Source organism: Atheta coriaria, unplaced genomic scaffold, assembly GCF_025399875.1.
Source record: "Atheta coriaria isolate IRGN ID8LTWV9N9 unplaced genomic scaffold, Caltech_Dcor_3.1 hic_scaffold_6_pilon, whole genome shotgun sequence".
NCBI classification, from domain to species: Eukaryota; Metazoa; Arthropoda; class Insecta; order Coleoptera; family Staphylinidae; genus Dalotia; species Dalotia coriaria.
The window spans coordinates 6,812,047-6,839,455 of NW_027045448.1; the positions used below are offsets into that span (position 1 = coordinate 6,812,047).

Here is a 27,409-nt window from a genome sequence, read left to right on the forward strand (position 1 = left end):
CACGGGGGTCGTGCGCGCCACGATGTTGATCCGCATTCTATATCTGATCCGGTCTTTTGATGATGTATTTATTAAATCTCGCTTTTCCACCCTCGCACCCTCAAGCAACAGTGTTTCTAACATGTCGACTTTATTTCCATACAATTGTTTAATAAATTTTTACTTTTTAAAAACTCAATCTTTCTATATCTGAGTCTGACTTGCCGTCGTCATTGCTATAATTATTGTTTATATGTGACACATGTTTATGGACGTGACGAACATGTTGGGAATATTGGTAGCTTTGAATGGTGACATCTGAGTTCGGGCTTTCTTCGGTAGTAGTACATTGTTTGATTACTATGTCCCTCTCATTTTTGCAAGTGACTGTTACAATTATCTTGGTCTTATCCGTTTGAGAGGTTTCTTTTTTTGTCTCGACTCCTGTTGTTTCTGAAGGGCAAAACCTTTTCTCTTTATAGCCAGGACAGTCACCTATAATTTGAAATAAAATTAAACACAGTTAAATAATCCAACCAAACTTATAATAAAAAATATTTAGTTATGCTTACCTTGAACATTTGAAATGATTACGAATGCAACCATCAAAAATACAGCAATTTTCATGATTATTTGTTTTTAGTTACGAATCAATAGGAACCAGACTACGACTGATGCTGTAGTCCAATCCAACTTCAACTTATATGTTTTTTTCGGTGCACATTTCTATCGTTATGACCTATTGTTCGATAAGTGGTCAAGGAGAAGTCATCAAAACATTGCATTCAGATTGCTAAAGCGCTTGCATCGTTTGCAATTTATGCTTGAAAGTTGTGACATAACGCGGAAGATAAATATTTAATTATCAATTCAGTTTTTAATTGATGATTAAACTGAAAAACAAAATTATACAAGTCATATGAATCGCAAAATCTGTTGGTAAGCGCATATGTCAACAACGCTTAGGCCAATTTGACCAATTCTTTTTTTAGATGTTCGTTAAAGTCCAAGGATGGTTTTTACGGCGAGAAAAATTTGAATAATTGCCGGAAAAACCCTAAACACAGCCCTTATCTATAGTTGGCATTGAGATTCAATCATAGTTATAGTTAAATAGTTGAATCCGAGATGGCGCGTTGAAGTGCATTATTAGCGATTCTTTATAAGATTAAATTCTTTAAAATAAAATTGCGTATCTTATTGATAGAAGAGACATACTATGTCAAGAACAAGAGAGTAAAAACAAATTACATTTTTATAAAACACTAACGGGACGAAGTTTAAGATATATTTCATAAAAATGTTTTAAGGTTAAAATAATAAGCAATCAAATATACATTCGTAATTACACTATATCTAGTGTTTAGTTAAAGCAATATTTTATTATTTAATCATATTCATTGACTGTCATTTTACTTGGCGTGGTGAAAATGGGAAACAGTGAAAACTATTAGTTAATCCATGGTCAGAGTGGAATTGTTTGAAACTTAATGTCCATAAATGTCAGCGTGTCCCAATCGAGGTCTACCTCCGGGTGGCGCACGCGGGTTTAAGCGCTAAAGACCCGCACACGTCGACACAAAAGGCAAGGCGTGCGAAGCGCGGCTCTTCGGCGTATGAATAATGGCCAACTAATGCTGCAGGCGCGTGCGAATCGCGTGCCCATCGCGCCCGCAAACACCGCAACAACCCGAATGCGACACTACGCCACCAGGACATTCAATTTGAGATCATAAATAATATTTCGCTACACCTACCGTTTGACTTCTGGACGTAGACATTTTCTAATTTTAGAATTGAAGTAGTAATAATCGTTTTTAAATTGTTTTGCGATACACGCTCGTCTCGCTTCGACGATAAGAGCCAAGAGCCATGGTGAAGCACAGCAAACACACTCCGGTGATATCGCAGGGTTTTCAAGTGGTGGAAGAGTGAAGTGTGTACACTTATAACGCTCAAACGTTGCTAGAAAAGAAAAAGCAAACAAAAAACAAGATGCGCGCGTACTGCCTACGCAGTATAAACGTGATTGTATAGTGAAGACGGGTCTAGTTGTTGAAAGCATGTTGTTGATTGTGGCAACACTCTGTATGACTTGCTCGTGCTGCTGCTGCTGTGCTTCCTTGGAGCTTTCCCCATTTTCACCGCAGCGAGCACCGAGAGCAGCGTGGAGCGGCAGCAATTTAATATCTGACTAGAGGGTGCAGTCATCTATCAGATGTCTAACAGACAAGCGGGTTTTATTAAAAGTCGACGCACGAGGGTTGAAGCGAGCGCGAGTTACAACCCCCAGCGTGTGCGCAAACGTGGAGCGAAATTTGTTGGGCGCGCGCGCTCTGTGGAAAAACGATAGATCGCAAGCGACGGACGTCGGAAAATGTAGGAAATTCTTTTTCTTACGCCGACCGTCCGAGTCACGTCTTGTGTCTATTTGCTTTCGATGCAATATCACTTCAAAGGAGCATTGCGAGAATTTATTACAATGAAACGAAAAAAAGTACTGCAGCTATAGGCAACCAATTCAGCAGCATGTTGTGAAAATGTTTGCAGTAGTCGATTTGTGGTTATGTTACAAATGCGTTCGATATTTCGGTTAACACAACAATAGAATGGCAGACTGCGCAATGTACCCAAAACTATGCATGTCTACTGACCACAACTTATCGGCGAACAACATGTTGTGACAATCGAAAGCTCTAATTGCAAAAGCGACCGGCATTTTATGAACTCGAAATTGTTTTTCGCAATTTCACATATGCCCAGCCATAAATACACGTAGGTAAGTACCGCACTAGGCAATTTTTTGTTTGTTTCCTCTTTGTTATGCGTTGTTTTACTGCGCAATATAAAACCTGTCATCTCTCAGTCATCCAGTTAATCTTCGCCCGTAAATTTCACCGCCTCTCTTATCTCAGCTTGTGTTTGTGTGTGTGTGTTGGGTTGGAGTGAACGTAAAGGTCGGGTTTTATCACAAACGTCGCGCATCTTTAGTGCGCCGTCACCTGTTTATCAAGGATAATAAAGCGTTACGAGGTCGTCAGTAAAAATTTTCCAACCCCTGAGGCAAACATCAAATATTTCAATTGTAAGCATAATATCATGTTACACACCAAACATCACAGGTGTTAAATTAATACTTTTATTAGATCTACGCCTCCCCGGACGTCCCGGCGCGCTTCAACAATGTGAGATTAGCAATAGGGTGATAGCACAACACGTAATACACTCCGACACTCAGGTATTGTATAAATATATACTACGTAAATCTTTTGATAGATTTATTTGTGTTTGCATTGCGTATTGACGCGACACCTGCGTATGTGTTTGCTTTTCCTGCGACGTAGCACATCTGACACTCAAATGAATTTTGTGTTAATTAAAATTCTTGAGAGCTTAAGTTACAACTTGGAAAAAATTTATTAAGACAAAATCCTGACATTCACATGGATGCGTAGTTGTGAAAGCTGAAAGGATGCGCTGAATGCGAGAGTTCAAGTTTTCATTTTGACACTGCGCTCGCATTTACATGTGAATCATGCCGACGGGTCACAGTTGGGCTTTACTGCCGTCCTGCTGCCTTAATGCCGCCATCGCACGTGCGCATACATTTAATATGTGGAAGATGCTTAACCTTTGCGGTACCATATTGAGCAGAAACTCGTATTCTACTGTAAACAAAATTTAACCTATAAAAATCATCAAAATTTGAGGTTAGATTTAGAAAGAAAATGAGTCAGGTTATGTAAGCATGTTTTTATTAAACTGTTAAACCTGTATACACCTAGTAAGTAGATAATAAATATTCGATTACACCCTGTAGGTAACAAGCACGGTGCAGTTGCATGCAAAAGTTACGAAAAGTGCTGTGTGGTATTTATTTATACAACAAAAAGCAAAGTAAGCTAATCCATAATATGCTCATCTTCCGCACAAAAATACGAATTCTGCATGGAGTATAATCGATCGATTGGGTTCAGAACACCACCACCACCACCGCCACCAACACCAGGACCAACCAGCCCACCTGATACACCAACGTGATGATGTTGAACCTGCATCCCACCGTGATGTGCACCCATTGATGGTAACATAAACATACCGCCGGTTTGCCCAGAATCATACACGTAGTTATCATCGTGTTTGTCCACTGTGGGCATACCAGTAAACTGTCGATGGAGACTCATCGCACCGCCGCATTTGAAAAACGCTCCTCCGTCGTTTTCAATCTCCTCTTTGATTTGATGTAGAAAATGTTTGCTTTCTGCATGATGGTGTAAACGGTCTACATCACCCGTGGTTTCTGTATCGCTGCAGCTGTCATTGAAGAATGGTGTGGACGTTGGACCTGTCAAACATTGAATAACGAGTTATAGGTTAAGTTGGGTTATGTTTGGTGAAATTTTACTTTGTTCTTCTTCCTTGACGTTGACCTTCTTCTCGTCGTCTGTGTCTTTTGGTGTTTTATTATCCTGTCGGGCTTTTTTCTGTATTTTTTTCATCTTGGCCCTTTGATTCTGGAACCATACCTGGACGATCCGCACACTGAGGCCGGTATCCTTCGCGAGGGTCTCACGTACTTTACGGCATGGTTTCGGACTGACCTCGAAGGAAGCTTTGAAAGCCCGACGCTGTTGAGTGGTAAGAATTGTCCGTGGACGTTTTGGACCACGTCGACCATCGTGACTTCGTGATGATTGCATCATATCATCACATAGGAAATCACCTGGGTATTGAAAACAGTTTACACATTTATAGGTTATGTTTGTTTGGTGATTTCAAGTGTGGTTATGTAATACCATGCCCGTAGCCTTGCAACATCTCGACTTCTTTCTCGTAGTCAATCCGACAGAAGAGCTGTCCTTGTTTGATAACGTACAGATCGCCCTTCTGGAGGCGAATGCCGCAGACGACGCAAACGAAGCAGCGCAGATGGAAGATGTTGTCGCTGGCGCGCATCACCAGCTCTTCGGGCGTGATGCGCTCCGAACAGCCGAGGCATTTCTTTATGTACAATCTGCAAAACGAGCACAAACACAATATTGCTGCGAAAAACCTTTCGCCACGCTGGAAACATATTGGCAGAAAGGGTGCGCGCTGGGGATATTGCTGCGGTAACCGGCGGGGGCGCGCGCGTGCACCCTCCCTTCGGAAATAAAGCGGCGACCCGAGCAATATGCTTCCTTCATATTGGCGGCACTTTGTTTGCCTCGGCTTATACAAAGTGTACCAGAAACAACATCCAAGTGTACAATCAACTCAAATACAAGCGTTGGTTTTCGGCGACACTCGGAGACGCGTTTTCGGAATTGGGGGACGCGAAAGACGCAATATCCTCTGAAACGCGGCGCGACATAAACCCGAATCGCTCGAACGCCTCCCTCTCCGCTGAACGCTGTGCACAATATTCCGAAATACGACCGCCCCCGACCGTGCGCAGGGTGGCCGGGCCTGTCTTTCTCATAAGAAGCGTTTTATGAATGCGCCTAGCGTGGATATATCGGAAAGCGCAAGTCGAATACCTTCACGGGGGTTGCCCGGTTTTGGGGCACAGCAGAAGGGTGGATTATATGAGCCGCGTGTAAGGAGGCGTTAAACCGCGTATTGAGATGTATCGATATACGATTGCCGTACGATTTCGGCAATTTATCGCCGTGTTTATCTATTATTTCAATCTCCGAACGATTTGTATCTGTTTTTCCGTTTACGAAACGCGCAAAAAATATGACACGTGGCATTAAAATGTGATGTTTCAATCGCTAAACGTTTCAAGTTTATCCTTTGAGTATTTCTATGATCATTGATGCATGATGCGATTAATTTGATTTAAACGCGTGTGCGGCCACGTGGCATGTATTCACAACAACACTCCAACACAATATTAATAGATTTTAAGGTGAGCTGTTTAAGTTGGCGCAAAGTTTGACATAAAATGAATAAATTTGAATTCATACGCTTGTCAATCCGCAGCAACCCGGAAAAGCGGAAACACTTACATTCAACTTGACGGCAAGTCAAACAACGCGCCAAACAAAACTTTCTGCACACTTTCCGCCAACTTTCCGAGTGTTGCGAGAAGCAATTAATTCGCGCAGCTAGTTTTTGCACTTGTCCAAGTGTCCTTGCACGTGTCCCACTGCTTTTGTTCTTGTTGCCTGCGCGGAAACAATGGAACAAACGCGTGAAAACTGTAGCGGCGCAAGGGACAACCCTCCCTGGGCAGAACTATACCGATTGCGCAATGACATCGAACATTAAACACGAAATTCAATAGCCACCCTCGTCGCGGCCAGAATGAGGATGCTAAACAGGGCAAACGATATGCTTGTTGGGTGAGCCATCCCCGGAGCTAATATTAATAATAATGCGGTTATCAAAATCGGAAATGACACGCTCGGATGGGCAATCGAGGGTTCGATTGCCATTATCTATTGCGACGGACAATGCAAACAAGACCGCATTCATCGTACGATAACAAAGCGACAAAAAACACTAAATGTGCACCTGCAGGACGCGCAAACAGAATTATTTAATCACTCAAAGTCAATAGTTAATAAAATAAATCTATTATTAATACTGGCGGAGTTTTGAGTTGTCTTTAGACGTTTAGTTAAGTTTTTAATTAATTACTCGTCAACGCGAAGAGATAAAATATTAATTTTTGTTGCATTACATGTGGAGTTGACCTAGGAACCAAATAATTTTTTTTCAATTATATAGTTATTGTTTAGGGCTTCACGCGATACCGAGACTTTTCTCGTATCGTCTCGGTCTCGTCTCGGAAAAGCGAGACGATACCGAGACGAGACGTGTTTTATCAATTTCTCGGCGATACCGATACCACAGTCCGAGTCTCGTTTTTGGTCTCGTTATTGGTCTCGTTACTTTTTTTTATGAAGTTGTTATTAGAAAAATGGGAAAAGGTCCAATATATGAAATCCAATATATGACCATCTGTGAAATATTTCTTTTGTATATTCAAAATAACAAGTCAGTAACCGAATATCATGACCTTTTTGACTTTTTGAAAGTTTTATGAAAATTTTGTCTTTGTTTACACATCCGGAGACATATTTTTGTGTTTTTCTGTACTTCTTGAAGCAAAGATATTGTAAACATCTGGGTAAGTTAGGAATTGTAGACGTGCGCCGCTTACTTTCAACACAAATCAACTCGATTATTGTACCCTAGTATACATTAACGTTTAAAAATTTGAAACATTAAAAAATATATTTTCAATTAAAAGTGATGCAATTAAAAATTAATATTTTAAACTATGTATGTATTTTGGATTTACTTTACAATACATGCAATTAGCAATTAAATGACTAAACTTTTGAACTGCAAAGATCTAAAACTGAGTTCTACTTAAAGCCTCACACGATACCGAGACTTTTCTCGTATCGTCTCGGTCTCGTATCGCTTTTGCGAGACGATACCGAGACCGAGACGATACCTTTGATAGTATCGTCCAGTTTCGTCTCGTGTGAAGCCCTATTATTGTTTATATAGAACCATTTCTTGGAAAGTAGTTTCAAATTAATTTATACATCAAAATATGCCAAAAGTGTGTTGATACAATAATCACATAAAATGTTATAACAATTATGTTGTAAACCACAAATTTATCAGAAAACGCTTCAGAATATAATCCGTAGAATATTTTTAAAGAAATTATGTGTATAAATTGTTTAACTTCCGAGTACTAACAAAAAATGTACAAAAAGTTGCCTATATAGTTGCCTATACCTTAAAAATCTTAAAATACTTACCGTTCGTAGTCTATCCGACAGTAAAGTTTCGAATCCTTGACAAAGCAGGTTTGCAACAAACGATCGCAACAAACACAACACTGCAGGCAAGTCTCATGATAAGAAATATCAGAAACACGCAGAAGGAAACGCTCCTGAATGGGTCTGCAGCACATGCCACATATTGGTGACAACCCTCCACCTGCAACCCAAAATTAAAACTTTTACTACAATCAAACGTGACCAGTTGATCAATCCGCAGATTAGCGGTGATTCGAGCCTGTTCCTAAACGCATTAATATTAGTATAATCCAACGCGTATCATTAAACTTTTAACTTTCGATTTTCAATTCCCCGACGGGCATTTATTAAAAGTTTTGGGGTGGCAAGTGTACGCCATATAATTGTATACATTATGTGGGGTTGTGGGGTGGTTCTAGTTAAAGGGTGATAATCCATAATGCAAATTCGTCAAAAATGGCTCACTACTAATGCCCCGACGGCACTTGCGGAACAGATCGAGTTTAAAATCACAATTTTATGCATCGTCATAAACATCCACCCCGTTCACCCTTCTCTAACTACCCTTAAAATTTTTGTTTTGATGTAATTATATAAATTATATCAAATTTTAAATCTATTAAGTGCTGCTTTGTAAATTTATATAAGAAACAAAAGTGTACGTACCCATGATATTTTTTTGCATCCCTTATTTTTACTCACAAAATTTAATATTGTACACACAGCGTAAACGGACACACAAAGTTGAATTAATTATTGTGTAATATGTGCGTTATCGGCGGCTCGCTCGCGTTTCCGATAAGGGCGGCATGATGCGTTGGTGATGCCGGCGTTCGCGATGTGCGCTCGCCCTTTGCGGCCCTCTGGCGGCGGTCGGGGGCGTTCGATATTGCCGCCGCCGCTGTCGCGCCATTCTATGCGATGCGCCGCCTCCAAGGGAAACACGCCTACTTTTCACTGCCTGCTACATCTTCATGACATCATTCAAACGTGCGCGTATATTTACGAAAAATGAATAAAACTTTTCAATCTTAGCGACCAGTATTACTAAGTACTTGAATATATTGGGTTGTGAAACAATGATTAATTGATGATTGATTGGCTGATTTGTATGTAACGCACGTGGCAATCATGAACAATTCAATAAATGGAGTTGTTCAGCGGTTATATACATAATTATTTATTGTTATTCCTTGTATGAATAACGAATAAAATATTTAATTCATCAGTAATGATAAAATGTGTTAATGCTTATGTAATGCAAAAATTATAGTTGAATTGTTTAGTATTTTGTTTATTACTTGGAAACTAATTGAGTTATAGTAATAAATTTTTTGTTAGTTTATTTTTAAGTAAATTCTACGTTTAATTATGTGAGGAATATTATCACCAAATAGTTTTACAAAAAGATATAAACAAAAGTTAAAGTTAAATTTTGTAAAAATAACAAAATTTGTATAAATTGTTTAATAATTTGTTGTTTTATTACATTACAAATTAAATTTTTTTTTAAAAATTATAAATTAATTACTGAATAGGTTTTCGAAAAAAAATAGTAGTAGGTATATGATAATTAACTGTCGAGTAATAAATGAAAAACTAGAAAGTTTAGAAAAGTGTAGCCAAACTGATTTGCTAGTGATAGTTATTAATTAATAACTATATTGAAATTGTTGCAATAATTAAAATTACTTCAAAAATACATTCTTAATTAAGTTCTACACCTAACAACAAAAATAATTGTGGATTTAATAATTTTAAATTGATTTTTTTTAAATTTATTAATTTCAGAGTAATTTCAGTTTATCTTTCGATATTACAAATATCAACACAATTTTTACATATTTATAATCCGAATTAAATACTGAACATATTTCTGAAAATAGAATTACAATAATTTAAATTGTCTTGATATTATTTACTAATTTTTCTAACTATTACGTACACTGCTTTACGACACACCAACCACACCTACCTAAACCTCCATTTATTTATTTCTTCTAAACTAAATAAATAACATATTTTACAACAGGTACATACAATCACTCATCTTTTTTTGTTTTCCCGGAAGTGAGTGCAACATAGGACCGTTTATAAAAGCTCCCAAACTCGCTGATCAAAACAAGATTCGGCAGAAACATGAATCCCAACACGGCGAGTTTCGGGAAGGAGCATGCGCGATTAAACATAGTCGGCACCATACAGGATGATAACGCAGTCAATTGCAACAGTTGCATTGACGTAATGTACTTCTTCCACCATGGCGCTTGATTGGTCAGTGAGGTAACCAGGTAATAGTAGTACATCGCCACGTGCACGCTGCCATTGAGCACGTTCAGTAGCGCCACCTGCGTACCGGCCAAATATCTCGTATGCACGTAGCCAAGGATGACGACGTAAACATGATGGAATACATGGAGGAAGGTAATTTGCCTGGATTTCTTTCGTAGTACAAAAATAATCTACAATAAGAAATAAAAGAGAAATTAATCATTTTTAAAGACATTTTAAGGTTAAATTCAGTGTTGTTCACACAAGAAATAAGATTAAGTTAGGTTAAGTTACAAGTTACAAGTATGTACCTAGATAAATGAAATTTATGACGCGTTGAACGTGAAAGTTAAAAGTTAAAAGTTAAATGACTCACGAGCTACAGATGAATGAGTCTGCAGTTTGCAGTTTCATGCTAGTTGACTGCAGTGACTGAATGAATATTGTTGTGCGATGCGTTGACTCGGCAATTAGGAACAGCACCTACATACTTGTTTGTGTGTTCAAAAAACAACCGCACAACCGTTATCAAACATATTCGTAGATATTTGAACATTCGATCGATTCGCATATACTTTCCACGTGCACGGTGCTTATTTCACTAATTAACGGTGAAAACACATACGTAATTCTTCTTTATCGAGATAACGAACTTAGTTTGTAGTAGGTATGCCAATTTAAATTAAAATAATTGCTGTGTGATTTAACCTTGAACTACACACGGTTGTGTTAATTGCATTTCCTTGTTTGTTTAAACTAATTAAGCGAAACTCTGTTTGGAGGAAAATTCGTTTATTTGAATTAAATTTAGTGTGAATAATTATGGTTATTTTTAAGCTCATTGACGTAATCTTTTTGTGTATTAGTGAAAAAAAATTTTGTTCCTGATTTCCTGTTTATGTTTTAATGATAAGATATAAATAATTATAGGTTGCACGTGTTTGTGCAGTTTATTTAATGGTTTTTATCAATTCTAGCAAAATTAGCAAAAAGTTTTGCTTTATCTTCTTTAGTTTTTGAGTTGAATTAATTTTTACTTCAATATTTTAGTTTTTAAACTTTTGCAGTAAAGAAAAGCTTAATTTTTTTCAGTGTTCTATCAATAATATTAATAATTTTTGTGTTTTTACTTTTGTTTTACTTTTTTTTTAAATTTTTAATACAATAATCGAAGCAAAATATAACAGAACGTAAACATAACCATAAAATAGGTTAAATCTGAATGTTTAATAAGATTAATATATCCAACTATACCTCAACATCTAATTTTAATAACTATGTGATTAGATTAGTAATAATTAACGATGATAAGCCGATGCTTTCCATGCGTAAAAAGAAACACTGCTTAAATTTGTATAGTAAATCGACGCAAACGGAAGTGAACGTAAAGCCGGTGGTGAAAAGTTATTTACTCGGCTACATATAGACCTACAAAACTTACCGTATCCAGTAAATCGATGATCTTTAACAGGAAGAACGCGTACGAGAGCTGCGCGTTGATGATGTCTTCGTCGGCGAAGGAGAGCGTCGCACAGCTTGGCCGGAATTGCATGAACGGCACAAACGACTTGGAACACAGACAAAAAAACGTTAACGATGAGCAACACAACAAATCCAAATCGCATAAATCATCAGGGGGCATTAGGCATTTGGAATCGAAAGGCATTTGCATTAATCACAATCGCCAACGCGCGATAGGAAACATTATTTTGTGAATGTCTTGATGGGATATGGAAAATATAGGTAATTGATATAATTATAGACTTACGAATATAACGAGGGCAGCACAATATATGATTTGGAATGCGTTGTAAAACAACATGAATTTTTTCAGCTGAAATTCTTTGTGGTCTTTCATCATTGCTGGACCCACTTTTGTAACAAACGCGACATAGACGGCTATTAGTGTTGCTACTGTGCCTGGTGAATCGATTAGGAACCAATTTTTGGTTCTAGGATCTGAAAATATTCATTAGACTTAATTTTCTGCTTGATATTTTGAACTTTTTTGACAATTTTTGAAACAATTGGGTGGAAAACTCAAAAAATACCAAAATAAATTTATATTTTGATATAATTGGCATTAAATTAATCAAACTAGACCTTTCATGCCTTGGCACATTAAAAATGATTCATAAATACCTTCGTCAAGATAAAACATGCTCCTGTCGGCTCTAAAGTCCGTGATATTTTCCATTTTACTTAAAAAAATCACAACTTTTATAAACTTTGTTCGTTTAAACGCTTTATTTATCCAATAAACTAATTTAAATTGATTGCCGCTGTAAGTATACCTAATCTACTTTGCGTGATTGATGGACAACTACTACTGCACTTTTTTATCAGCACGAAATATGTTTGATTGTTTTAGTTAACCGCACCGGGAAAAAATGCGCTGATTACGCAAATAGTTTTGCAGCCGAAAATACCTAGAAGGATATTTCACAGTGATTGCGAACGTTTAGTCGCTGGTATTTTGTTTATCGGTAAACTGTCGCAGTGTCACGGCGAATTTTGAATTTGCGACTTGATGAATTGGTGTACCGATTACCAGCACGCAAGTTTGCAACACCGAATTGACGATAAGCGCGTCTTGGATGCGACTTATATGCTTTTACAGTCGCGGGCTTGAGTTGCGAATTGTGACGCGTGTAGGAAGGAAGGAGAATAACTTGAACTTGAAAATAACATGGCTATGTAAACTAATTTAATTTGATGGGATAACAAATGCAACATTTTAGTTGCAAAAATGCCAGGTTGATCTTTTTGTAACATAATTTAATTGAGTTACGATATTACTATGTTAGATTTTAGTTTTTTACTCTTTTTATGACATAATTAATGATAGTTATTATATATTTTTATAGTTTTAAACTCGTTTAATGTATCCTATTTAATGTAAGTTATTTAATTAATTAATCACTCTTTTTTAAATTTTATAGTTTTCTGCGGTTTTCAACTTGTTTCCGCAATAGATTTACATAATTTCTACTAGCAGTCAAAGATATATATTTGAAACGGATACTGAAACATACAATATTAGTAGTTTTTATTTTTTAAACATTTTTTTTATTCTTAAAATTTCTTTATGATTTTAATTCTAAATCCATTTCTGCTCATCAGACTATTTCACTGACTGTTTGGATTTAATGTAGGCAACCAATTGTACACCTCAATAATGTCAAAATCTTTGACATCCAGCGTTTGTCAGCATTACAATCAGTTTTGTAGGTTTTCTACAGCTCGAGTGCAGTTTTCGTTGAACAACTTCACCGGCTAAACCTTTCTGCACTAAAAGAACAACCCCAAGATGTTTCGCAATCAGTACGACAGCGACGTAACAGTATGGAGTCCTCAGGGTCGTCTGCACCAAGTGGAATACGCTATGGAAGCCGTAAAGCTGGGTTCTGCCACGGTTGGGTTAAAAAGCCGCACGCACGCTGTGATCATCGCATTGAAAAGAGCCTCCAGTGAACTATCGGCGCACCAGAAGAAAATCATCCCTATTGATAATCATATTGGCATTACTATCTCAGGTCTCACTGCCGACGCTCGCATGTTGAGCCGCTACATGCGTACCGAATGTCTCAACTACAAATATTCGCATGATTCTCTTTTGCCTGTAAACCGACTCATAGCGGCGCTTGGGAACAAAATGCAGGTATGCACACAGCGTTACGATCGTCGTCCTTATGGTGTAGGTCTTCTTGTCGCCGGCTACGATGATTTGGGCCCACATATCTATCAAACTTGTCCATCAGCCAATTACTTTGATTGCAAAGCAATGTCCATTGGCGCGCGCTCACAAAGTGCAAGGACTTATCTAGAGAAGCATTTAGATGAGTTTGTTGCATGCACTTTGGAAGAACTCGTCAAACACGGTTTGAGAGCATTGCGCGATACATTGCCGAATGAGATTGATTTGAACACCAAAAATGTCTCAATTGGTTACATTGGTGAAGGAATTGAATTTAAAATTTTGGATGAGAATGAAACTGCAGTTTATCTGCAATTAATTGAAGGTGAGGAGAGACGCGGTGTAGCTGCACCACAACAGGAAGGCGCTGCGCCGGCCAGAGATGCTGCGGGGGACGATGGACCGAGGGATCCAGCTCCAGCAGTGGCGATGGACACAGAATAATTTCATTTTCTAATGAAACATCAATTTTCTGCATGTTTTTGGAGTGGTTCGATGTGGAAACCGGCGGTTTTTGGAAGGAAATCACTGATTTTATGCCGTGGCTGCTGGGGTTTTAAAATGTATTTGAATTTTGGCAGTCACGGCATGTTTAAAGTTAATAATAACGGTTTATACTTGGTAATTAAATAAATATTGCTTTTACAAATAACAGAAGTACTCCTGAAGCTGTTCAATTATGTTGGCAATTTCGATTAATTTCACTCCGAACATGCAGGCGTTTAATTTTATATCATTTTTTGTTTTGTATTTCTTGTCATTATTAAAGTCAATAATTTTCAGCTAGATTTTTCTGATATTCTATTTGTACTAGTCATATATTTTTACAAATGCATTATTAACAAATTATTTTAATCCTTGCCCACTAATTCAGCTTGTTTAGTTTCTAAAATCTTCTCTGCATCTTTGACAAACTCATTAGCAATTTGAATAACTTGTTGTTCTAGACTTCTAGCCAAATCCTGAGATACCCCATCATTTTTCTTAATGTTTCTGGATTGTTTATTCTGTGCGTCTTTCATTGCATCCCTGCACTTGATAAACAATGCCTTTGCATTCTTAGATAAGTTTTCTCTGTGTTCTTTAGTTACTCTGCAAAAAACAGATTTATCAGTAAAAATTTTAAAGAACAGTTTAAAAAGTTTAATTACTTTGGAACAGGTATATATAAAGTTGTTCCCTCTTGCTGTGGATTAAGATTCATCCCACTCTTTTGTAGAGCCTTTAAAACTGCAGGAATAGCTTGTGGGAAGACTGCCATGTTCACAACGATAGTTTTTGGATTCTTTCTAACAATCTGTGCCAATTCTTGCAGTGAATGATCTTTTCCATCAACCTGGACCTGAATTGATTCAATGGACCCTTTAATAGTTTAATTTACAATCCATTTAAGTGTAAATAGAAGTTTATAATATACCTGTAGTTGATCTGAGTGATAAATTCTTTGTAAAATCATCTTTCATTGTGTCAAGTGCTTTCTGCAAGCTGGTTTTGTAGGAATCAATGTTTAAGACTTCACCTAGTTGTTGCTCATTGACCTGAACTTTTGTTTTAGCTGTAAAATTAATAATATTTTAAATCTCTTACTAAGATAAACTATATTCCACTCACATTTATCTTTCTTTTTGTCTTTGCCTTTTGCATAGAATCTTGATGGAGTTGTAAACTGAACCACAGGCTTTGACGGACAGTGTATGGCAATACAATTGTTTATTAAGCATGGTGTTATCGTTATTGGATGCTTTGCAATATGATAGAATTGTTTTTGTAAATTATTTTTAACTAAATTTGAGCATATTCTTTGGGCAAACATTTTGATTAACATAGCCTCAAACCTTACAACTTGAACATTCGGCCTTGTACAACTTTCTTCTACATAGTGTTTTAATAGAAACATAGGGGGCGGTAGTAATACAAATTCACTGAAATTATGAAGAGAGTGTGACTGCAGAGGGCGCTGCAATGCTGTTTTGTGTTTTGTTGGTATAACTGATTTTTATCTTTGGTTTTTGCACTTGTTTATGCACACAACGCACACAACTCCACGCCAACAGTCATTTTGTCATGTTTTAATTTTAAGAAACTGTAACACTCAAATAGTAAATGTAAACAGTGCGTTGAACTCGGTAATCTTTGTAATCAGTGTAATCCTCGCTGCGCCTGCTGGAGGTTTTCTCACGACTGCATATTGGGTAAGTTGATTATTTATCATGTGCATCTCATCCGAATATCGACACGCATAAATTACGCCATTACACCGAAATGAGCATCACGCGTACTCGCCGCATGGCATCTCTACCTTCAATCACAAATATAAATATTTATACATTAAATTTCATTTTCAAATTTCTGGTCCACGCACATCACAGTGTCTTGCTTTTTGTGTTGGGCAGAAATGCTCAATAGGCATTCATTAAATTTTATGCGTTTCGGGCTAATTGAAAACGCGAACAATCGGGCGTCTCGAAGAAAACGAATGAATATTAAAATCTCAGCGGCGCGTAAATACAGCGATCAAATTAGTCGCAGCGCAGGACGAGCATACATTCGTACAATTAATTTCCAAGTTTTAATTAAATTCGATTGTTTAGAAAAAGGCCTAATTTCGTCATTATTCGTCGCTTCTTACGCAACTCGCATTGTAATATATGGCCGAGGAGTACAGATATAAACGACGACATTATTTATTTCCCCATTTCTTTCCATTTCTTCCCTGCTGCTGCTGCCGCTGGTGAGCGCTTTGTTGTGTGTTATCTATTTGTTCGCGGGCTTGCGGACGGACTTAAAACTTAAACTTTCGCCAGCGCGAATCGGAGTTTAAAGCCGGAGCGTGGGCGAAGAAAAGGGAGAAAGCGACGCGCCGTGGCCGTGGCAAAGAAGTTTAAAGACGCGAGCAGTAGGATCTTCTCTGGTTGATTAAGAAGAAGCAAGATTAGAAGTCCCGTACTCCTGACTTAGATGGATAAGCGGACGTCTTCTGTTTTTCTGAATACAGTATTGTATCTGAGCTTGCCATCTTCTTACAAAGAGGGTCTTAAACTCAAAGCAACAACTTTTTTATGAAAACAAAAATTAAATTTATTTACTCGCAAAACATACAAAGCAATAAGTTGATGCTTGTGGTTGTTTGAAATTTTAGCTAATGACCAAGTTGTACATGATGCCCAAAGTATATCTTGTACTAGTAGCTTTATTTCGTCGGAAAACAATAATACCTGGTTCACTCCAAGCTCCGCTTTTCGTTCGGCTGGCGCTGGTGAAGCTGGTGGCTGGCATTCGTTTTACTTTGCGAAAACGAAGTGCGCCGGCGAGAAAATGAATGTGCTCTCCGTTTTGCTCGTCTTTTTTGGGAGGCGGCAGCGAGCCGGAGCGCGAGAAGAGGTCCAATTACTTTTATTAATACCGCCTCTTGCCGAAAAGGCTCATTAATTATGCTCATGTTTTTACGTACGTATTTTAAGGTGTGCTGCCTACGTTATTTCATGTTTATTTCTTTTATTGAATCATTGAAACATTCGTTTCTTTAAAAGTTATATCATTATAACAAGAAGTGTTTTTAAAATTGAATTTTCTTATTTTACAATTGAGTACAATTTGTTTTTGTATGTTGAAAGGGCGCGAATTGTTTGTTTTGTTTCTTGTTGAGGTGAAAATCGAAAACAGATTGAATTGCAATTTGGCGCACGCTTCTGGGATTTTAAAATGTTTCATTCACGTAAAACACAAACAAATAATTTATGTTTTAGTTGAACATTGTTAAAATCATTTTGTACAAATTTTACATTTTAAATCAAATTATTCTTTAAAATATTGATAAAAATTCATGCGTGCGTTGCAAATGTGCCTCAAATCAATCAATGACACACAAACGAAAATCCTACAATAAAAGAATAAAAACGAATGAAGGCGAAACAAAATCTTTCCGCGTTTCGAGGGGCAAAAAGGTCCACGACGATTAATTAACTTCCATTAAACCATTAATTCAGCAAGGAACGACCAGACGCTTCCAAAGGTGTAGTGGCAATATAAACCTTTGCGTATAATATCGGTTCATTACTTACGCTAAGCACACATCGCGTAATTACGCTAGAACGAGGCCGTTATTATAAATAATATAATGACAGTGGATGTGCGCACATAACACACATCCCGGGCCTTTGGTAGATGGGTTATATATGCTCGTTATTACCCCGTCTCTCCTTGTATTGACGCATGGGCGATGTGGGCACCGACGGGAGCGCGCCCGCCAGCCATCCTCTGTTATTATTACATCAAGGACAATAGAAACGATGAGATATACGATGCGATGGACATGTAGACCTCTGCACATAATGATGTGCGCTATACGTTTAATGTTTATATAGGATATGTAGTTATATATCTCCACCTATATATTTGTTCAAGTTTGGTTAGACCTAGACCTAACTATCTCCTCTATAGGTCGATATAATATTCGGTTAATTCGGAATGTGGAGTGTTGATGTGCATACTGGTAAATAGATAGTTGTAGAGTTACTTGCTTGCCACCCAGGGTGGAATGAGGTTTGAGAACAATGAGTTGTGCAACAATACCACCCCATTCAGACAATAGATGTATATGTGTGTGATCTGGAGATGCTCTCCGCATGCCCGACAGGATGTTCGCCGGATTTGGGGCATGCAACAGTTTCGACATTCACGTCTCCAGGCTTGAGCATGACGGACGTAATTGGGAATTTAGTTTATACATTTTCACAATAGAATAATACACAACTACCACACCTTAAAATCGTCGTCTCCCACTCTTTTGCAGTGACCACCTGCAGAATTTTTTCCGCGTCTGTTTAACTTTGTATTTGCACGAACTGAACTGCTTCCCATACCCTCATGCTGCAGACCTGTAGATATACGGTTGTAAAGGTTGTAAAAGTTTAAATGCTGGCCGTACGTGCAGCAGGCCTACAACCGTATACCCAGTACGTTCGTAATGAATGCATCAATTTTAAAATAGCTCATGCACAAACATTGTGATCTCTCCCCGTTGCCTCGCATTGTCCTGGTTGTTGCGCGAATTTTATCCTTTGAATCAAACCGACGCACAACACGACACAATATCATTTGAATGACTTACAATGGCACCATTTGTGTTTTATTGTAAATCGTTTAATATTCAAGCCCGCTGTCGATAATACACGCTAGGCGCTCTTGCTGTTGTAATAAAGTTGGGGTTATGATGGATTTTTATGTAAACACACGGTGAGAGAAGCTTTAACTACAGTTGCGCTACAGTTGCTACAGTTACACCTTCGGCTCTTTGCTCTTTCAATTTCAATGTTCGGAAAATAGTGTAAGCTCTCTAGTTGTAGCGCAAAGAGGAATTGTGTCAGGAATTGCGCGGTGTGCGCGCGAGCAGTAGTAAAACGTCGGGAGTTTCAGCTGAATTTAACATTTTTTCGACGTCGGCAGCGGTGGAGGAGTTGTCGTAAAGTTGTCGTATTAAAATTTACTGTGTGAGTGAATATGACGTGCATGCAAGAAGAAGAAAACTTTTTACGTGCATCCGCACAACGGCGAAAACGAATTGTCGGTTTGCTTATTCATGATTTACTAGTTTAGTTTAGCCTGGGGGTTAGTTTACAACTTTGATCAAATTGTATATTATACATTAAGTGTTCAAAATAAAAGTTTTACGCACGTAGTGTTAGAAAACGTACTTTTATACACTCGTGCGTAACAATCTAATCAGGCGCGAATTTGAGAAAAACACAGAAATGAGTAGATTTTAAATTTTTATTCTTTTATACATATTTAATACTTCAATATGTACAATATGCATGTAAGAATACCTTCTCTTGGCGCACGTCACAATCCGGACAATTCAAATTTACATTTTATATTTGCAATCGAAGTCTCAGATTCGCTTCTCTCTGATTCCATTTTTCCATATCTGTGCACTCGGCACTCAACACACGACCCCGTAGCAAAGAGCAACAGATTTATGCAAATAATGAAAACTGATTAATTTATGTGTACCTTTGTTGAAATCCAAACAAGTAATATTTCGATATTTTGCAAAGATTTTTATTTGAAGCAGCGCAGAAATACGCTCCTAATTGATTGTGATTGTCGGAAAAGAAGATGCTCTTGCGCGCGCGCCTGAATTGCGCCTAGTTTAGCGTTATTATTATCATTGTTATCTTCATATCGCGCCGCGCGGCTTCCATTCGATTCCCGAGCGTGCAATTTCCCATATCCGGGCATTACGTACACGTTGCATCATCGCAAGCCTTCCTTCCGCCTTTGGTCTCGGTAACAAGATTTCTCGAGCGCCGAGTGCAACGCAGCGAACGCTTCAGGGGAAGAAATCTGACGTTTTTCCGGCCCGCCTCGACAATATCTATATCTGCACTGCATCAAATCGGGAATATTTTCGAGGATGCAACAAAATCTTTCGCAAATGCGCGTCGCTTTGAAGGAAACCTTTATGGAAAATAAAATTTCTCTTTTCTACACTACAACGTTTATATATTCTAGACGTTTTGTATGTGTGAGTGTATAGTGGAGCCGTCGAAAGATGATATGTTTAATAAAACGTAGAAAACCAAAAGCATTTCCACTTAAAACATAATAAATCATGGAAGAGCTAGAAAATTTTTAATTTTCCCGGTTGCCGCGCAAGTTTTCAACTCTGGCTCACCACTGCTTCCTCTTTGCTACAGTCGCCTGCAATCGGGCAAATAGAAAAATCAAGAAAACTCATAAGTCATCATAAAACTTGCGTTTTGCGCGTTGTGCTTAAAACCGTGCTTCTTTACCTCAGACTGTCTGCGCTTGTTTGCTTTATTTTGGCTTCTTAGAGTCTGAGTATGGGTAAATGTGTGTTATATTCGTATCGTATAATTACGGACGTCGTAAAATCGTTCGACACTTAATAAAACACGTCCAGCGTTTCGTACGGCCGGCTAATTGAAAATCGATAATAAATTAGAAGCATTAAACACATGCTGCGCACGGCGATTAAGGCGTTACAATCTTTGTATTAAATCTTCGGCTCGAGAACAGGCTGGAATTAATCGATAAATATTTGTAAATGCATGGAAAGAGACTTTTATTTATCTACAAACAAACGATTAATCTTGGTGTAGGTTTAGATCAGTAAATTTAAGATTTTAGAGAATTTTTCATAAAATTTTTGTAAAATGTTTAAATTTTATATTTTTACTTGCTACATGTTTAGAAAATGCATATATTGCATTAAATAATTACCATTTATTTATGATTATATTTTTACTTTGCTGCCTAGATGTTAAATTGTATAAAAATGTTTAAAATGAAAAGAATGTGTCAAGATTAGAATTCAAAGTCTCTGGCGTGTTAAGTGCAGGATGCAAGCATGAAAATTTAACTTCGCGCCGAGAAATTGATGCATATCGTCTTGTCCCCCCTTTGTGGGTGGCATTATCAACGTGCGCGATTGCGACGCGTTAATAAATTGCGCGGCGCGCCGTTCGCGCGTATCACGAGCGCGATTTGAATTTTAAATTCGCTCTGTATCGCGGTTATTGAGCGCCGCAACATATTGTATACGTGTATCGAAAGCGGCCCGGAAAGGAACGGTGCATCGGCATCGCCGACTCGGGGAGCTTTGCGTAATTTTAATAGATTCCGCCGCTGGAGATCACGAGATTAGGTCACCACGAGCGTGCACTTTATAAATAGATATTCAAATCGGATTCTATTTAGTAGCCGAAAAAAATATGCATCGACAACAACGAGAAACTAGTAGCCATGAAGCTATTAGACTACTAGAAATTGATATAATAATGTTGCACTTTTATGCGTCTAGGTTTTGATGTTGTAATATATAATGCGTAGGTAGTTGTAGGAATTATTTATTTATTGCATAATTCGTAAAGTAGTAAAATCGTGACGGTGACGAGAAAAATGCCAACAATTTGGTATTCTGCGCGCAGGGCTCGAGGTTTATTCGTTCGTTATTCGTTCGTTTCGAACGTGATATCTTTGCGCGTATTCATTGAAATTCAAAAGCGCGATACGTCAAGAACGGCCGCACGTACATTCTTTTCTAGAAGGGTGCGAGTGAAGCGCGGAGAAAATCGAATACGCGTACAATTGGTGAAAGTTATACCATTTTCTTATTTTGATAGCTCATAAAGTATGCAACCCAACTAACATCTAAATCTGTTTCGTTGTTTCAGGTACCCCTAGACGTAATAATGAAGTAAGTTTCATATTTTAGTTCTACGCATGTTTGAATATGAATGTTTTATCATATGTTGCACATGTTTTTGCATCAATTCTGCCGGAATATATGTTATTATATGTTTTTGAAAATTAACAAAACACGTTAAAAGCATTACTCATGTAAACGTGCAAAATATATGTATTTACGAAAATAGCGCGCTCGTGCGCTAGTGATGCGTGGCGCTTTTAGTTTATTTCAATTTCTGGCCAGATTTTATAGCCGATGCTCATGGAAATCTCGTGAAATTCCGCGCACACTCGAAAATCCGCGTACCCAACGCACATAGTGCGAGATAATGAAATGAAATATTTACGTTGCGCATATTTGATGGTCGCGCGCAATAAAAGGTAAAACGGGTTGTGTCGTGGCCGCGGGTGCGGAGGTAGAAGGGGCCAGGCTGAACGGACGCGCATTGTGCGGATGTAATAAAATTGCAAAAATGACCATTTGTTGAGCATTGCGAAATAAAACGCAACAAACCGAACGTCGAATTCCTAACGCGTAAATGGGTATGTTTTTTGTAAATTTATCTTGATATATGACAGCCTGCACCAACACCAACCTACCTTCAATGCAAGGGTACGCGCGGGGCTGCATAGGGGGGCAAATTGCAGCAAACGTATCTGTTTTTGTCGATACGGAAGTGACAGCGCAATACAAATCATGATTGATTAATATTTAGCGATTGGTTGCGGGGTGGTAGAGGGGCTGAAAACAAATTGTATGTGTGTGTATGAAGGTTGTGTATGTGTAGGTATATGTGAAAATTATCGCCATATTAGCGCGCGCGCGCGCTCATAAATGTTATTTATTTATCGATTTGCGCGAGCGCGCTTTTGTTTTCGCCCGATTTATATTATTGACCACGCGCATCCGAGTGCGGTCGGCGATATTCGTGTGCTGTGGGTCGACAAACCGAGCGTGTGACAGCTACAGTGATAATTAGGCAAATAACATAACGCAATTTCCCTCGGGTGGGCCAGACGCCCGCAAAAAATAAATAAATCTCGTATTAAAACCTAACCAAACTCAACGAAATGCCTGTCATGGTCACGATCTGCAACTTCCCGGCTCTCCAAACCGCTGACGACTTTGATTTCGGTTGAGTTCCACTATTTGGTTTGGTTTGAGCAAACACCAAGGCGGGCTTTTCCTCGCCGCCGTAGCCTTGATTGATTCCCGGTTTGACTCGCCACCGTTTCCAACCCCCGCTGCGATCGCGCACACCCACACATACAACTTTCGAATATCGGCAATATCGGCGCGCGGGTTTCATTGAAATCCGTTTCGAAAAAGGTCGATATGAAGCGAGGGTTATTTGCTTTTAATTTTAATTTGCAAGACGAACCCCACGCACACCTGCCCACCCCTTTACGCGCATATAAAATTTTTATCTCGGACATTTGTTACGATAAAAGTCGAGCGCCGGCGCAAAACGGCAAAAAAATCGCCATTTTTTACATTCAATAACAGCCGGCTTTAGAATTCGACAATTTCGACAATTTACGCAACACACGCTTTAATAAATTGGTTAATATTTAATGCGTGTTTGACGGCAGTACTCACACATTCATATTGTGTATACGCAAAAGTTGTATACGTAAACAAAGCATTGACGTCGTAAATTTTCACCGCACAAACACACCTCAAGGGGGTTTAACTACCCTACTGCCCTTGTATACCCACCCCTTCGGGGTAAAAAGTTTTCTTAAAACTTAATCGAATCAAGAGATATTAGGGTTGAAGAATTAAAAGGAAATTTACATTTTTTTACATTTTCAATTCGGCCAGGGGAGATTTTCTCGTTTTTCGCCTGCTTTAATTGGAATTAAAGTTAAAGTTAAAGAAATGAAGTCGTGGCGCGACAGACCGTCGCAAAGTGAATATATTTAAATATCATTTAGACAGCGGTGGCTTTTTTGGGGTGAGAGGGAGGTCAAATTGATTTCGTGCGCATATTGCGAGAAGAATTAAAAGAATGTCACTGTGGGGAGAGAGGCGGGCGGGGTTCGTTGATTCGGTCCATCCATCATCGCAAGCTTTTCGAGGTATCAGTCATTATGACGCACAAAACCGAGAGATGAATGCGCGAAGATTAACTAAAAATAATATTATTAACTTTTTTTCACACAAATAACAAAATTGCGCGCCGAATCAAATCCGAATGTATATCTTTTATTCCTCCGGCTGTCTTTCATGTGTCGTGTCGATTGTGAGTGCGTGCCTGGCGTGTGCGTGCGTTTGAAAATCTGTTTTCTTTCTCGTTTTTTTCTCTCGTCTTATTCAAAACTTTTTTTTCTGCGCGCTCTATACGATTTTCACGCTTGCCGCGTGCGTGTTTGCCGCGCGCTTTGTGCGTCATCTTTGCTTTCGTTTTCCATTCCGCGACACGCGCGTTTCCGTATTTCTCTTATTTCACGCGAGACGCGCGGATATCTTTGTGTCGCGTGACACATTGAATTTTCGGCCCGTCGAGTTTAAACTCGCGGCGGAGAGGCAAACATAATCCCGTTTCATTATATCTTTTCTTTTATTCGCGCGCCGCCACGACGGCTTTTTGATGCTTTTGACTTGAAAGCCGGAAATCACCGGAAACGACGAATAAAGGTTCCGGAACGGCGAATACACTTTGAGGTAACGCAACAAATATAATAAAATACCTAGAATCACATATAAATAAAAAAATTTTGTAAATTTAGCCAAAAAATAAAACAAAATCATCGAATTGATTGATAATAATTTATTTTATAGAAATGGTTCTTGTAGGGTGCAAGTTGTAGGTATATTTTGTGATTGTTCAACAGTGCACAATATGCACTCACTCGTTGGTATGTTAAAGGGACGTTTGATCCGGCTAGCAGGGGGTGGTGGTCCAGAGCAACCCCCGCACGCAGCGCGCTCACCTCTCGCGGCGTGCCGGCGCGACCACATTCGGATTAATCATTCCCTTCCCCAACATTATTGCCTTTTCCGTAAGTGCGGGCACTCACCCTCGGCGTGTAATTAACAGCGTCATGTATCATGCGCGTCGTCGTCGGCGTCGTCCTGGGCAACACACATTAAACGCTAGTTCTGTTTTATAGCCGCCTCACCACCCCACCGATATACTGCCCCCATCCCCGCTGATTTTCTGTCCATCCATTCACACTAATAAAACCTATAAAAACTATTATGTTTACGACACGGTACTCGTGCAATTTTTTATTTGTGTTTGCCAACCCTCTGGAATCTCACCCCGCGTGTGTGTGTATGTCGAATTTTTCCGTAGAGTTCGAGGGAGGATTTTAATTTTAATGTTTCAAATTTATTGCGTCGTTGGATGTAGCAAAATTTTAAATGTAAAATGTCCGAATGTCACAATGCTAACCACGCTCGTAATTAACATTAATTAATCTCGTTCTGTTCGGCCAAAACCGCGCGGCGTCAATTTTAATTAACGTTATTAAAAATCATCGTGATAAACAAACGAGAAAATGAACGAAACTTTTACAAATTGTCATTATTACAAACAAAATTTGATGCGTGCTAATTTATATCACTGCTTGTTAGCTTGGGAGGTAGTAAAATATAATATATGACGGCACAAAGTTGTGACGTGAAATAATCGCGCACATTTTGGCGTAATTACTATTTTCGCGAGAAATGGCACGAGATGATTTAAAGAGGGCGCGTTTGCTACGCGCGCGCCTTAAATTTATGTAATGGAGATTGAAAAATCAGCTAATCGTGCGTAAAATCACAAAACAAAAATGAGTGAGCCGAGGTTTTATTTTCTAGACGGGCGCGGTGGTATCGAGCAGCCATCTAGTTATGCGCCGATGCTCGATGCTATTACTTTTATTACATTAGGATAAAAGTGCTCTAAGTACAAAGTGCAGCTCATTGCGACGCGCCGGCCGAGAGTGCAAACGCGCGGCGCGCCGCTGTTCAAATGTCTCCCGTGGGCAATTCCGGGCTTCGCACGTCGCAACGACATGCATGCTCGGCGCTCTGAGCAGTGAGCATTATGCGAAAAGCAATAATCATTTGATTAATCACGTTTGATGGCGGCGGCCATGCTCGCTGCGAACCAGTGCACATGTGACGTATCCACATACACAAGAGGAGACTGTTTCAGCCATGACCTGAAAAATATCAAAACGGTTAGTCTCAGAATATCAAAAAATATATTCTTTTATGGTAAATCTACGTATTACCGTTGATTATCTTGAAAAATTTGTTTTCTTTTGTCGTTAACCTCAAAATATAAAAATCTGTCACCTAACGCCATCTAGTGATTAATATGGGGAATTTTAAACAAATTACTTAAAAAATACCAGGATTGATTCTAATCCCAATCAAATTATTCTAACACACCTCAGGTGCTTTTAACCAAATGGGCCTGAAAGCACTCTGACTCATTGCAAAGACCACCACCCTCTTCTCAAAGCCGTTGGCAGAGTTATTGCACTCATTTATTAAAAATACCGTCATCAATTGCTCGTCTTGCTTGCGATGCGCATGATACTCAACCCCATATCCAGATTTCATCCGTTTCGGAATGATCACTTTGACTAGACATCTAATGGCTGCTCTTTTGTCATCTCGACTCATCCTCCACCCCACATCACCTCCGCCAACAATAGAAATACTCATAATATGATTAAATTTGTGTTATGAGCGATTGGTCCTAGAAGTCCAATTTCAGCAACGCGTGCCACGTATTATGACTTCTAGTGTGGTGTCCATTCATCTGTCAGAATATTCGAATAATACAAAAGAAATGGCATGACATTTGCAGTTGGAAATTGAAATCCTCATTTCCAACTGAAAATGACATGTTTTCAGCCGTTGCTCGAGATTCCCTGGTTGCTCTGGAATATGTTGAGATGGTATATTTGCATGGAGTTGATTTAGCAAAGAGTTTGGCTCTAATTCGCAACTAATATAATCCTCCAAAGACGTTAATATTCATTATGCAGACGTTGAGGAAGCGCGAAATTCCATTTGAATTAGAAGAGGGAGTTATCCAAAGTCGAGAGTCGGCGAGTGCGGGAGTGATATCATCGAGATGGATCTCAAGCCCAACGTCTGCCACTAGTACTACCAATTATGCTTCAAAGATGTTGACACAGTGTTAAGGACGCCGACGAGCGAACGGCGGCGCACTCTTAAGATGTTTTTGATATACTTGCTATTGCATTAAAACAAACTGAAATATTCCCGGGATGTATTCCTTAGGTACATGTAGAGGTATAGAAATGATAGATTTAGATAGAGATAAAGGACATTCTCGAGCGGATGTCGTACAGATGTGCTGCTTCACTGAGGAGGGAGCATATAAATCGACTAGTTGTATGTGTTATTAATATAAACGGGATCAGCGCGTGCAAGCAGCGGATATTATAGCATTGTAATATCTAGGTGGGGATGGAGGGGATCGGTTCCTGCTGGGTTTGGGAAAGCGAT

General features: G+C 38.7%; 5 protein-coding genes and 1 long non-coding RNA gene across 7 annotated transcripts in view; 2 read left to right on the forward strand and 4 right to left on the reverse strand.

Moving 5' to 3' along the window:
• Nucleotides 1–113: 113 nt before the first annotated feature.
• On the reverse strand, nucleotides 114–877 carry LOC135794321 (uncharacterized). Its single transcript, XR_010548865.1, has 2 exons — nucleotides 552–877; nucleotides 114–474 (listed from the first exon to the last, which is right to left on the reverse strand). It is a non-coding gene; the product is annotated as an uncharacterized lncRNA (long non-coding RNA).
• Nucleotides 878–3,717: 2,840 nt separating this feature from the next.
• LOC135793893 (LIM homeobox transcription factor 1-beta-like) lies at nucleotides 3,718–8,610 on the reverse strand. The gene is made up of 5 exons (XM_065305010.1): nucleotides 8,415–8,610; nucleotides 7,749–7,929; nucleotides 4,776–4,993; nucleotides 4,385–4,702; nucleotides 3,718–4,324 (listed from the first exon to the last, which is right to left on the reverse strand). Exons 1-5 carry the CDS (start codon nucleotides 8,431–8,433, stop codon nucleotides 3,882–3,884), a joined length of 1,179 nt encoding a protein of 392 aa, XP_065161082.1. The 5' UTR covers nucleotides 8,434–8,610; the 3' UTR covers nucleotides 3,718–3,881.
• Nucleotides 8,611–9,503: 893 nt separating this feature from the next.
• LOC135794238 (very long chain fatty acid elongase 7-like) lies at nucleotides 9,504–12,591 on the reverse strand. The gene is made up of 5 exons (XM_065305443.1): nucleotides 12,314–12,591; nucleotides 12,162–12,220; nucleotides 11,788–11,978; nucleotides 11,461–11,586; nucleotides 9,504–10,210 (listed from the first exon to the last, which is right to left on the reverse strand). Exons 2-5 carry the CDS (start codon nucleotides 12,214–12,216, stop codon nucleotides 9,791–9,793), a joined length of 792 nt encoding a protein of 263 aa, XP_065161515.1. The 5' UTR covers nucleotides 12,217–12,220; nucleotides 12,314–12,591; the 3' UTR covers nucleotides 9,504–9,790.
• A 626-nt stretch (nucleotides 12,592–13,217) lies between these two features.
• On the forward strand, nucleotides 13,218–14,504 carry LOC135794015 (proteasome subunit alpha type-1-like). Its single transcript, XM_065305146.1, has one exon. The coding sequence runs from the start codon at nucleotides 13,330–13,332 to the stop codon at nucleotides 14,158–14,160; it is 831 nt and encodes a 276-aa protein (XP_065161218.1). The 5' UTR covers nucleotides 13,218–13,329; the 3' UTR covers nucleotides 14,161–14,504.
• On the reverse strand, nucleotides 14,505–15,580 carry LOC135794017 (ribosome-recycling factor, mitochondrial-like). The gene is made up of 4 exons (XM_065305147.1): nucleotides 15,328–15,580; nucleotides 15,134–15,271; nucleotides 14,868–15,078; nucleotides 14,505–14,808 (listed from the first exon to the last, which is right to left on the reverse strand). Exons 1-4 carry the CDS (start codon nucleotides 15,539–15,541, stop codon nucleotides 14,568–14,570), a joined length of 804 nt encoding a protein of 267 aa, XP_065161219.1. The 5' UTR covers nucleotides 15,542–15,580; the 3' UTR covers nucleotides 14,505–14,567.
• A 173-nt stretch (nucleotides 15,581–15,753) lies between these two features.
• Nucleotides 15,754–27,409, forward strand: part of LOC135794145 (discoidin domain-containing receptor 2-like) — a 95,584-nt gene continuing 83,928 nt past the window's right edge. Inside the window, exons 1-2 of one of the 2 annotated variants that reach the window (XM_065305314.1) lie at nucleotides 15,754–15,908; nucleotides 21,915–21,937. The gene's annotated coding sequence lies outside the window, so the exon portion shown is untranslated. The remainder of the gene's footprint in view (nucleotides 15,909–21,914; nucleotides 21,938–27,409) is intronic. The other variant, XM_065305313.1, reaches the window with a different exon arrangement.